At 38.6% G+C, this 13,717-nt stretch overlaps 1 protein-coding gene across 1 annotated transcript in view; it reads left to right on the forward strand.

Annotated features, from left to right (window-relative positions):
• Window positions 1–7,094, forward strand: part of BASP1 (brain abundant membrane attached signal protein 1) — a 50,947-nt gene extending 43,853 nt beyond the window's left edge. The window contains exon 2 of the mRNA XM_069492565.1: window positions 6,395–7,094. Within this exon, the coding sequence (XP_069348666.1) occupies window positions 6,404–7,093 (690 nt within the window). The 5' untranslated portion in view covers window positions 6,395–6,403 and the 3' untranslated portion in view covers window position 7,094. The remainder of the gene's footprint in view (window positions 1–6,394) is intronic.
• The last annotated feature ends 6,623 nt before the right edge of the window (window positions 7,095–13,717 follow it).

Here is a 13,717-nt window from a genome sequence, read left to right on the forward strand (position 1 = left end):
GCATTTTATTTAGCACCATAAGCATTCTTAAAATTATTGCAGTCCCCCCCCCCCAAAGGAGAATGAACTTTGTAGAGATTAGGAACTAGGAACTTTGAGACCCAGTGCGGGAGGTGACTTACTCAGTCTCATGGCAAGTTGTTGACAGCGGAGCCCAGCCCCGAGCACTCTTGCCATTTTTAGCAAACGTCATACTCAGTACTAGATGGCTTATTTTTGATACAAGTCTTAAAGAAAAGATTTTATACGTTACTTAATTTTTTCCTATATGGCATTTTGTCATCTGCCCTTCTACCTTTATTTTCCCCAATGGAAAGACTAAATTTTAATTCAGTAGGCTGTGCTGATAGAGTAGTTTATTTTAAAGTAAGAAAAAATTCAGGTACATATTAGGAAAGTTCTGGGTGAGCCGATCATAGCAGCAGCCAAATCATGTTACAGTTTTGTGAGAACTGTGGCTGATTAATGAAATTCTGTGAGTCTCTAAGCTCGCACAGAGGTGATTTTGGCTCAGTGTGTCCTGTGGATTGTGTGTACAAAATTGCTGCAACCTAGATGATTTGAATAGATAAGAACACAGAAGGAACATCTTCTGTGATCCCTGCCAGGCTTCCTGGAGTGAGAGGAAGAAACAATTGGGAAACTTTGTAGAGGAGATTGTCTCAGTCTATTAAGGAGGGTCTTGATTATAACATAGCATTTCAAATGATTTCTTGCCTTCCACCTCCCAAAGAAATTTTCATATAAAATTTAAACTCTCAATAGTAAGAATTAATTTGCTTTATTAAAGGTTTACTATAGTGGCAGTGCATAGGGTCACAATTTTTTTTTTCTCCTATAAAGTTGAACATTAGCTTATACCAGAATTTTCTTCTGTAAGAAAAGGAATACGTGTCAGCTACAGGACTCAATGGAATCCTTCTAATATTTGCTTTGAAGGAAGAATTAAAATCTAATCTTTTAGGCCATTTTTTTAACTCTATGCTGTTGTTTCTGAGGACAAAAATAAAATAAAAATCATAACCTTACCTTGCCTACCTAGCTAGAAAGTTGCTCTTTTATCTGGGCTTGAAAAAGTTAGAGAAACACCCCTTTAGAAGTGTCATGAAAGTTCATAAATGCACGCTCATTTATTAGGAAAAATAATGTGCTGCCAATAAACAAAAACAAAGTTTGTGTGGGGAATGAGTGTGTAGTCTAAGCTCACAACAATTTTATGAAGTCTGCCACAGGAGGTGGTAGGTGCGTATTACACGCAAACTCTTTCTGAGCTTCTTGATAGGCGTGGGTAAGAAAGAACAGGGCTGGTGTGATCAATAACTGCCATTGATTCTCCCTCCAACCTTTCAAGGCCTTCCTCTGATTTTCCTGCTTTCCAGCCCAGATTGCTTTGATCAACTAACAGTGCTAGAATGGTATTTTCTCTCCTCTTCACCAAAAAGCAGAATTCTAACACAGTTCTTCTGGAATATCTGTTTATAACCAAGTGGGATTAATTCGATAGCGGCTTGGTTTTATAAGGGAGGGAGGGGGCATATAGAATTAGTCACGAGACATTTGTGGGAACTTTTAAATATGTATGTTAGTACCTTAAAAATATTAAGCTATTTGACATTTTTATAAAAGAAAGAAATTTATCTACGGAGTGACCAAAAAAAGGCATAAGACAATCAATGTTAGCTTTCCTCATAAATATTTTCTGTTTAGCTTTGTTAGCCAAGATAAGGTGTAGATCAGGTTTTTTACCCTTTACTTATAAAATTTGTTGCGGTAAATGAGTTTTAACTCATTTTAAGAATTTGCATTCTTTTTCCATCTTGGTGACAGACATGGAGTTTTCTCTCATTTCCTTGACCAAGTGATAAAGAGGTGGTCACAATCCAGTAACAGATGAAATGGTATTTCTCAGCCTACTCACTCCAGGACTAGTGCAAATGGGGAGGAATGGATTTGATTAATTTTTAACTTTTACCTCTGTCTAGAATATTTCTTGGTAGAATAGATTGTTAATATGTTAAAAAAAAGACTCATAACCTCTTGAGAATTTTAAATACATAAAATATTTATATCAAAGAAGTCCATCAGTTTTACTATTAGCAGTATGGTGATGGTTTGGTGACGACAGATATAACTGTAAACTTCTTCTTTTCCCCATATATAGAGTCAGCAGGAGCATGCTTGGAACACACATACCAAACATCTTTTTGATGACATTTTTAGAAGTTTTTTATTTTTTAAATTTTCTTTTAATTACAGGGCTTCTGATGCCTGTTTCTAGAAATTGTGTGTGTGGAACCTGTTTTTGCTTGAGTTTATAAGCAAAGAATTATCAAAGAATTGTAAAATTAAGTGATGGGAAAAGGAACTAACATTTATTGCAGGCCCGTGAAAATGTCAAACGTTATGCTGATGCTTCAAGTTAAATTCCTATGAGATTGACATTTTTTATTTTACAGGAAATGGTGGGACAATGCAGTTAAAAACTTGCCCGAGGATTCGGGTGGGTGTGCTGTGGAGGTGGGACCTATATCAGCATCTTACGGGCCTACTATGACCCAATGTCCAAAGTCTTCTTGAAATAATTCTTGTCCAGTATTTACAAGATTAAATTCAGTAAAAGTCCTCTCTGCTGCTGTTTATAGTTAGTTATTTTCTATGCCAATTTCAAGACATAAGGGTATGGTTTTGGCACTTGTGACATAGGATATTCTTGAGATTTTAAAGGACAGCTCCCGAATTTGCTTTCCTTTGAGATGTCATGACGAAGAGATCGGCTTCAGTGTTTGGTTAGTCTGTAAACACAAGGAGCTTAGGTCAGTGCATTCAGCATTGGTTTGAGTTTTCCTGCTGGGCTACTTCATGGCTAGTGAATGTCCTAAATGTGGACAAATGCTCTTTTAGGGTAGCTTTGGTTTAGGTTTAAATAATTTCCAGAGTGGATTTCCTGTTGCTGTAATTTTTTTTTTAACTGCTTTCCCCCCCCTTAACTTAGAAGTGCCAATTTCTAACTTTCTACACCAAATGATTTCTTTCAAAATTAGGAGTAATAGAAATGAGTGAAATCATTAAACTGTATGTCCATTGCTCTCTCTTGATACGAAGCTCCTCTGGCCAATAGGAAGATGAAAAGCTTAGAGGCCTAGAGTACCTGAAATACTGAATTTCTTCCTTATCCTCTTAACATCTTGAGTTCTGAGCCAGCACAGGTGGCACCAACCTTAATAACCAGGGTGGGTAACATTCCTGGCAGAGCTCTCAGCCCCTGTTGCCAGTTCCTTTCACCTCCTAGGTGGTGCCCTCCTGGCATACTGAATTTTGTGGACTTGGCTTTCTGTTTATCGTACAGCTCCACGAACACAGCTGGTTTCCTTATGGGTAAAAGGGGAATGGTAATGTTATACTACTACATGGTACTGTTGAGAAGATTAAATAATTTCTGTAAGATGTTTGGGATTAGGATTGTGGCCAACACCTAGGAAACTGTTACTAGATTTTAAATCGTAATTTTAATTTACCCCTGGGTGTCAGCAAGGTCTTCACCCATATTGTCTTGGGAAATAGCCAGGTGACTCTGCTTTTCCAGGCTTCTAGTGGATTCTATAAGCCTCCCTCTGGTACCTCACTGTAACTAACACAGGTAAATTAGCAAAAATCAGGGGGCAAAGCTGGGCGCGGTGGCTCACGCCTGTAATCCTAGCACTCTGGGAGGCTGAGGCGGGTGGATCGCTTGAGGTCAGGAGTTAGAGACCAGCCTGAGCAAGAGCGAGACCTCGTCTCTACTAAAAATAGAAAGAAATTATTTGGCCAACTAAAATATATGTAGAAAAAATTAGCCGGGCATGGTGGCAAATGCCTGTAGTCCAGCTACTTGGGAGGCTGAGGCAGTAGGATCGCTTAAGCCCAGGAGTTTGAGGTTGCTGTGAGCTAGGCTGATGCCACGGCACTCACTCTAGTCTGGGCAACAAAGCGAGACTCTGTCTCAAAAAAAAAAAAATCAGGGGGCATTTGTTAACTTTGTGTTTGAAAAGCAAACATACTTCTTCCTTACAACTTGATGATGTGCATTCATTTTTGACCCAGAAACAAATGGCAGCTGAGTTTAAAACAAAGAATAGAATGCGGCCTTAACTGTGTTTCTGAAAACCAATTTTAGTAACTCAGATTTTAGGTTTGCAAGCCAAGATGACTTTAAACCCCTGAGGATTGCTGTATAGAATTTCATGCTGTGGGTGTCAGAAAGCGGCACCCCTATGTTATGTCTACAAAAAGTCCACTGCATTTACACTTTCTCTTACTGTCTGTAATTTCTAAGCTGGTATATGGGTTTCTATTATTGATTTGAGAGAAGATCCTAAGGGCACACTTTTCAGGTTTCCTATTTCTTATTTAGCCTAACCAAATGTACCCAAATATATCTTCAAATATCGGATATTTGATGTAGAACATTCATGCATACTGACTAATTAAGAATTCAGTGAAAGAGTTATAAACTGCAATTTAAAATATTGGTTCAGTTTACTTCTTTATATTTTCATTTATTGCTTTGTAATTGCTTATAGGATAAAAGTATACTTATTTTTGCTCTACAAGTATATGTTTATTCCTACTTTAGAGGGAGAAATAAAAGTTAAGTCAAATAGAATCCATCAGATGTCCAAAGTGAGTGTTGACCAAAAGCCATTCCTTTTTTAAAAAAACATATAAAATAAATTCTTTCTCGGATAACATAATAAAGACTTGCTTTGAGAATAGGAATAGTATTTTAGTCATCTTTCAGTTTATTGCTTTTTTTCTCCCCTAGCTATTAAAGTCACTCCAGACAGGAAATTAGTATAGAGTGGTAAGACAGAATTTTGACTGAAGAATAGTTCTCTCCTACCCAACACCTGACTTTTAAATAAGATAAATGTAGGTTATTTCACTATCATGAATCATGATTCCAAGGAGTGTAATGAATAAATAGCAAATTTTCTGTTCTAAATGGATGTTATTTTAAAAAGAACAAAAACAAAAAGGCTAGTCAAGGAGTGCTGTACAATTCTACAGGGGACGCTGCCCTGGCCAGAACCAGGTGGTCTCTTCTGCACTTTCTAACCTCTTCTGGGGTCCAGGCAAGACTCTCTCCCTCTTCTGGATTTCTCTTATTTGTGGGGACTAAAGGGGCTAGTGGAATATGATTTCTGCCATGCTTCATCAGGAAAAAGTAACTGATTTTCCTCACAAGAGCAACATTTCCCTGGGTTCTCACTGATATGTGATGCCATAAAAATGCACACAAAGATTAAAAAAAAAAAACGAGTCTGCTTAGCTCTGGCATGGTTCTGGATAAAATTTATTATTTATACATTTACAATTTATTATTTATCTGGATTAATGCTTTGGTACCAGAGGAGAAAAATTCAGGATTCAAATACAATCAGAGCTCCTTACTCCTTCAAAGTCACAGCCTCAAGACAGTTGGAAACTTAACTTTTGAGTGGAAAAGGCTGTTAATGGCCACTTAACTTACACATATAGTTTGAATTCTAATCAGGAAATTGATAATGAAGAGCAATTTTATATTACTACGCAACTTTTTTCCAAGCTAAAAATACCTTGAAAGGCCATGAATACAAGTCAGACACAACTAGTGAACTAAAAATAGCTAGAGACACTATACTTTATATAACTGCTCCTGCTGGATAACAAGACAGACTGAATCCTACTTGCCTTGTCTTTGAAGTTGTGTTTGCTTATATAAAACTGATAAATGAATAGTGGAGTTTAAAAAGAGTTTGTGGTTTGGATTTTTTTCTAGAAATTTGTGATCTGTGCCTTATTATAGCTGTGCAATTTCTCCAGAAAGTATTTTAAAATTAAGAAGGCTTGTACTAGCTCTAGCACAGACCTAAAATGGCTGTCACGGCCATTTTGCACACAAGTGTTCAATACTTGGTGTGTGAGGGCGACCTGGGAAGGCAGATAAGAAACAAATAGTGCTCCACCTCTCTGCGATTGACGAGCTTTGTCTCTAATCACTTATTCTTTGATCTGAGCTTATTATTCCCTCAACTTGCTGTGCATCAGAGCTCTACAACTGAGCTCTTTAATCTCTTTAGTTGAGTCATTGGTTTTTTGTTTGTTTGTTTAATTTTTAGTTACGGTAAAATCCACTTAACTGAGCTCCTGAATTTTTCTTGATGCATTGTTTTTTAATTTTTTTTTTATATTCAATTGCGTGAAAATTGTATTCTATAATAATTTAATTATATGTAATAAGTGAAATTCACCATGTCACCCATGTTGGGGGCATGGGGCTCAGCAGGGTTTTGAACCCCTCACTCTGTAAGCCGAAGCCCCCTGTTTTCACTCCTGCCTAACTCCCTTTTCTGTTTTGTTTTGTGCTTGGTTCCAGATCTCCAAGATGGGAGGCAAGCTCAGCAAGAAGAAGAAGGGCTACAATGTGAACGACGAGAAGGCCAAGGACAAAGACAAGAAGGCTGAAGGCGCGGGGACAGAAGAGGAGGGGACCCCGAAGGAGGGCGAGCCCCAGGCGGCCGCCGAGCCCGCCGAGGCCAAGGAGGGCAAGGAGAAGGCGGAGAAGGACGCCCAGGACGGCGAGGGCAAGGCGGAAGAGCAGGAGGGCGCGAAGGACGCGGCGGCCTCGGAGGAGGCCCCGAAGGCGGAGCCCGAGAAGACGGAGGGCGCGGCCGAGGCCAAGGCCGAGCCGGCGAAGGCGGCCGAGCAGGAGCCCGCGGCCTCCGGCCCCGCTGCGGGCGGCGAGGCCCCCAAAGCTGCCGAGGCCGCCGCGGGCCAGGCCGAGAGCGCGGCGCCCGCCGCCGGGGACGGCCCGGGCAAGGAGGAAGGGGACCCCAAAAAGACTGAGGCTCCCGCAGCCCCTGCCGCCCAGGAGACGAAAAGTGACGGGGCCCCGGCTTCAGACTCAAAACCTAGCAGCACGGAGGCCGCCGCCTCCAACAAGGAGACCCCCGCAGCCACGGAAGCACCTAGTTCTACCCCCAAGGCCCAGGCCCCTGCAGCCCCCGCAGAAGAGCTTAAGGCTGGCGAGGCCCCGGCAGCTAATTCTGATCAAACCGTAGCAGTGAAAGAGTGACAAGGACAGCCTATGGAAAAAAATAATACCACTTAAAAAAAAAACAACAAAAAAAACCTATCTCTTTCTCTTCTTTCTCTCTCTGTCTCCTCTCTTTCTTTCTCTCTGTCTCTCCTCTCTCTCTGTCCTATACTAACTTGTTTCGAATTGGAAGTAATGAAATGTATTGCCCAAGGGAAAAAAAAAAAGGATGTGTCCCATCAAGGGAGGGAGGGAGGGGGTGGGGAGAATCCAAATAGTATTTTTGTGGGGAAATATCTAATATACCTTCAGTCAACTTTACCAAGAAGTCCAGGATTTTAAAGATCAATGTCTGAAAGTGCAGTACATCGTTTGTACCTGAACTGACTGCTGTGTCGCGCGTTCCACCGCTAAGATCCGAATGGCTTTTCTTCTACCAGGGCAGTTGGGAGTGATGCGTTTGATTCTGCCCACAGGGCCTGTGCCAAGGCAATCAGATCATTATGAAAGCAGTATTTTCTGTGTTTTCTTTTTAATTTACGGCCTTTCTTATTTTGATATTTTTTTAATGTTGTGGATGAATGCCAACTTTCAGACAGAGCCCACTTAGCTTGTCCACATGTATCTCGATGCCAATCCTCCATTCTTCCTCTCCAGATATTTTTGGGAGTAACAAACATTCTCTCATCCTATTTAGCCTACCTAGATTTCTCATGACGAGTTAATGCATGTCCGTGGTTGGGTGCACCTGTAGTTCTGTTTATTGGTCAGTGGAAATGAAAAAAAAAAAAAAAAAAGTCTGCGTTCATTGCAGTTCCAGTTTCTCTTCCATTCTGTGTCACAGACACCAACACACCACTCATTGGAAAATGGAAAAAAAAATGAATAAAAAAAACAAAAAAAAGTACAATGGATGCATTGAAATTATATGTAATTGTATAAATGGTGCAACAGTAATAAAGTTAAACAATTAAAAAGAAGAGATAGACTGTTGGTTTTCTTTTACGACCCCTTTGTCACCCTCGGTAACTACCTTATTAAAGAACAGAGCACTGTATTGAGTATTTTCCCGAATATATTTGGATAGAAGTATAAAGCAGGATCTTCAGTTTTTTTTTGAACATTATCTGTTTCAAAAAGATAGCTGGATCAGTGTCAGTAAATTGTCTCAGAAGCTAAACTGAAAACTTATGGATATGCACCCTATAATTTAATGTGGGTATAATTAATTTACTTAAAAACAACGAAGATTTTGAATAAAACTCATGAAAAGGCAATAAATAGAATCGATCTTAAAGGATGGGAAGAAAAGAATGATAGGATCTTACAGAAACATCCTGTGGATGTAAATTGTGAAACCACTGATGACCATTCTATTCGCCCCCCACTTCTCCCTGGGTGTTTATTTTTATCACACTCATCACAGGGCCAGGAAAGGCGACCGGAGTGCTGTGAGGCAGGCAGTGAGAAAGTAAGCAGGGAAGTGGCCTTTACGGTGACTGGATTTCTGTCCTGGTTTTGCCACTAATGACTTGTATGGCTTTTAAGTCACTTCTAACCTCTCCAGACCTCCCTGTTTTACCTACAAGAGGGCATGGACATTATGACTTCTAAACTAGTAGTTTGTGCGTATGCCTGGTGACATTTTATATGCCGAAGCATAGGTATGCACCTGCAGATGTGATGCACCTCCATCTCTTGATTTCTCCTTCAGAGCTCAAATAGTGACCCTCAGTGTGCTCCGGTTCCCTCCATGCTGCAGACGGAGGAGGGAGGGGTTGGAGGATTCGAGGAAACAGTGACTGTTATGAAATGGCCAGGAATGCACATCAGTCCTTGCACCTAAGAAAAGAAGCAGTTGTCTCTTGCATCTCTTGGTAGACATTGGTGTGTTTTCCAATTGGATATTGGAAATCAAATCTCAAATATAAAACACACACACAAAATATTCCTAGCCACTACAAAGACTTCTCATGCTTGGATCGGTTAAATAATCACGTTTTTGAAGGCAGTGGATTGAGTGGTCATTACCCAGAGTAATAAATAACAATTTCATACTTTAGAAAACTCTGACATAATTTCCTATGATATTTGTGAAGGCTAATGTAGTGGAACTAATTCTTAAAGGGACATTAGCAATGTGGTGGGTACAGATGAACCTGGTTCCATTCTTACAGGTGGCAATACACATGATTAAATAAAAATGGGGGAAAAATCCTCTCCAACTGTCTTCTGAGTTGCCTGTCCTCTGTCCCACACCTAAGATGTTGTCAGTGGGTAATAATCAGGGAAGAAGAAATGGTAACACTGAGCGTTTGGCAAATATTATACCTGTTGGGTTCAATTGATGTTTATGATTACTTTTATGCATTTTGGGTTCTTGTTTTTATGGTGAGATAAATTTAAACTCTTTGTGCTTGAAAGCACAGCACACAAGAAATCTGTAAACACATTAACCACCAAGCAACTTTTAGATAAGAAAAACAGAAGGGGAGTGTCCAAATTATTAACCGTGTGTCCTAGCATATATAAAATAGCTCAGGAGCTGGGTGGTGGTGGTGGAGCGGTAACAGATTCAATGAACCATGGAGGGCTTTTATGTAGTTACTAATATTAAAAGCCATGCATTTCTTGTGAAAAATGTGCTTGGTGGTGTTATGAATTCACTGTTTTCCCCCAGCTTTCCCTTTCAATTAAATTAAAATTTTTAATTTTAATTAAAAATTAAAAAAATTCACTAGGCTTTTGGGTGATTAGGATAATCAAATCAGCCTCACAGATTAGCGTTTATTACTATAAATTCCCAGTTAGGAATAAATGAAACTAAGGAGACATTTTCTCAGTTTATTTATACTGAGAGTTGTTGGGTCAAATAGGAGAATTAAAATCTGAGGCACATATATTTTCCTCTTTTCTAATTCTATTAGGTGTTCAAACAATTAAAGGGTATTAGAAATGTGGTCCCCCAAATATTTAAATCAGAATTTTAACATAGCCATGGTTCATAATATTTAATTTTATCATACATAGGAAAAAACTTAAGAGATAGTTTGAAGTTGTATATTCAGCAGAAAATGTAGTATGTGTGGGAGTAATTGGCTCAGCCAGGAATAATGTTGGGCACCCATGTTAATTTTGGATTAACCTAGATTGTTCTCTGCTCATGAATGATTTAAAATGAAGGGAAGCAAAGCACAGGCTGTGCTGAACAGGCAAGTCAGAACTATTTGGGAACTTACCACATATTTGCTTCACTAACTCAGCATGTACATCTCTATGAAGAGTGAAGGATTGCAGGGTGTAATATTTGTTGGGTGCCTTTGTGCATAGTGCAAGGAGGAAACGAAGAGGAATCCTAAGGCACTTGTCTGGGTTTACCACATTTGTGCCTCCACTGAATGTCCTGTCCAATGGCGGATGCTGCCTCTGCATGGTGGGAATGGACTCAAGTCCCCAAGCGCTGGAGCGTGCCATGCATCCCAGGTGGCCCTCCCTGGCCTCAACCCTAAGAAAAGGCCATCTTCAGCCCATTCCTGGCCATCGAGGCAGAGGCCACACTGGCACAATCCCACAAGGTCATTCGCCATTCTTAGAGAAGCTCCTTTCTCTCAGTGGGATCAGGACCTAGCCTAACAGTAAGGATTTGTTTGTCAACTCTCTGTTGATGACTAAATCTAGATATTCTTTACCTGCATAAATTCTTTATATAAGTTGGGTAAATTATTAGTTTCCAGCATAGCCAAGAGTGCTGCATTGCTGCACAGAATTTGTTTCCATAAAGCATCCTAGAACTTTAATTTTCATTGAATGAAACATCATGGTATAGTGAAACAGTATCTTCATTGAAACACACAACATGTCACTTAACATCCGTTGTCAGAGCTGGTGTTCTTATGTTGTTCCTTTACAGATATAATGCTTTGACATACAGCAAATTTCAGTCAAGTTTCATTTTTGGGCCCCCAAAAATCTATTTATAAAATTTACTATTCAACTTCTTGTCTCAGGATTGATGAGATTAACCTCCATCTTTTTGATTTCTATTCTGCTTTTTGAGAGGGTAACAGTGCAGTTATTTTGAACTTTAGTTTAACTAATTTGCATAATAGTGAAAACTGGATGCTCCGGAAGTAATCTTAAAAATATACCAAATGGCAGTACCACCAGCAGTTGTGGGATTCATCAGATGAGTTTTATGTGCATCCTTATAAAAGAAGACACAATTTGCTTGATTTGTAACTGATACTGATTGGGCTGCCAAGTAGTTAATATTATAAATATTTAGCCCAGGGATTGCTATTTTGCTAGGGTTATCACATTTTTTTTTAATGCTGTCTGCTAATGGAAAAGTATAAAAGGCAATGTAGGGAGTTTTTTTTTTTTTTTTTTTAACTTGGTATATATCTTTGATTTTTAGAAAAAAATATCCCTTACCATGAGCCTTTATGCTTCCCACTTTTTTAATGACAGAAATTTTATTAGTGTATGAAATCTGAAAGTTCGGGGAATTACTGGTTGAGCATATTTCTCCAAGTTTTTCTTAGTCTTCATATTATTAAGAACAATTTTCATTCTGAAGCTGTATGCTTCCATTCACATACACATTTAAGAAAATTCCTAGAGAGAATATCCTTTTGAAAAAGAACTATGATCTTTAGGAAAAATACTTAGTGCAACTGTACACATTAAAGTAGAAAAACAAAATAAAAATATCATATCTGTCTATCTCATGTACACTTGACGTTCATATTTATTTTCCCAAGGTCCAGACATCACATTTATTCCTCATTGTATTATCTTTGAAGGTATTTTTGTATTTTCCCTGAGTTTCCTTCCAGGTCCAGGAAAATTCACCTTTAATATCATTCATTTATAAAATAATTGTTCTCGTATAACGGCCATTTCTTTTATTTTAACTCCATCATGTCAATGTGTTAAAATGTTAAATGATAAAATCATGGGTTAACACTGATTTAGAATCATTTAGTGACCACTTATATTTGCTTTCTTTACTTATGTTTTTTGCTTACTGTATAGTCCAGTATTTAAAAGAGTAAGAGTCAAAGGGTATCAAAAATAACGCTGTTTGGGGGAATTCTCATCTTAAATATAATTTTTTTTCATATATTTCACTAATTCTGAAGCAGAACTTTAGATAATAAAAACAAAACATTGTTAGTCTACAGGCTTCCTCGAAACCTTTCTTGTAGAATCTTATGTGAAAGCTTGAAAAGAAATCTATTTTGTAAAACTTAACATATATTCTGATAAATTTTTTTTAAATGATCTTAAAGACTGACTTCCAAACACTAGAAAGAAAGGCTTCTTACTGGCAACCTCACTGTCTTTTGGTGTTTCAGGGTATGAATTTATTCAAGTAGAAAATATGTCTGAATAGGCACCAAAGACTCTTGGCTTGTCATTGAATGAATTAATCTCTAATGTCGATTGGATTGTATTTAAGAGCCACACAACCAGAAAGTGAGGCACGTCATGTTATCCCTCAAAGAAAGAAAAGCACCTGTTTTACCTTGAAGAAAAGTGTTGATTTGTCATACACTTTTGTTAACAAAAGGAGTGGGGAAGCAAAATGGGAAAGAAGATCCCCAGCCCTCCCTCTAAAAAGAAAGCAACCCTCTCACTGGAAGAGGAAGACTACATTTCAGTACTTTACTGACAGAAACAGCCCAGTTTTGAGTTCTGCCATGAAAAGAAGAGATGACACGTCTAATTATAAGAGCCTTTTACACAGGTTTGAGAAATTTGATTTGACAGTTGAACCCCATTAAAAGAAATGACTGTAAGGTCCTACAGCAGCAGTGAACAATTTCCGTCCCACTCTGCCTCAGCGCAGACATCTAAGAATAGAGCTAACGCTCAGCCGGAACCACCCACTGCAGCGCACCGGAGTCTGACTAGTATGCAAATTCCCCAGAGGGTGGTTTTTTCCTTTTCTTTTCCTTTTTTTTTTTTGAGCTTGAGCTGAGAAGGATAGCGACTATATTTCGTTTGCTATCTGTTCAGCTGCCGTCTCTTTCAGGATCTGAAATTGCCTTGACATTCAGAGCAAATTGTACCTTTTCAAAATAAAACACACACACACACACACATACACACACAATAGTGAAAACAACAAAACCACACTAATAGAATTAGAAGACAAACTATTTAGAGTATATGAAAAAGGTTGCTTACATTTCTGATGCTAGTCAGAACTTCATTATAACTCTTCTGTCTTTTATTTATTTCCTCTCTTCCATATTCTGTTTGCTCTACATTTTGTCTTTCCCATCAAGTTCCCTACTTCTTTTTTATTGCTATAATTATCTAATTAATTTCCATAGCGATAGCCTGCCTTCCTTCCTTCCACTGAGGTAAATGCTTACATTGGACCAGAACTATAAAAATTACATATACCTTAAGTGTATAGTTCTTAAACACATTTTATGTGTACTGGTTTTTCTGACTTTGCAAAATCTTCATTCTTCATTTGTTCAGGAAGAACAAATATAATTTACTTGGAACTTAATTGCACTTTACTTATCATCCCCGCTCCGGCCGCCCCCCACCAATTTTATCTGTAAGAATAACATGGAGATTAAGAGAGAATATGTTTAGGATCTAAGGTAATTTGAAATAGCCTTGATGTAGTGCTTATTAAAA

Source organism: Eulemur rufifrons, chromosome 17 (genome assembly GCF_041146395.1).
Source record: "Eulemur rufifrons isolate Redbay chromosome 17, OSU_ERuf_1, whole genome shotgun sequence".
NCBI classification, from domain to species: domain Eukaryota; kingdom Metazoa; phylum Chordata; class Mammalia; order Primates; family Lemuridae; genus Eulemur; species Eulemur rufifrons.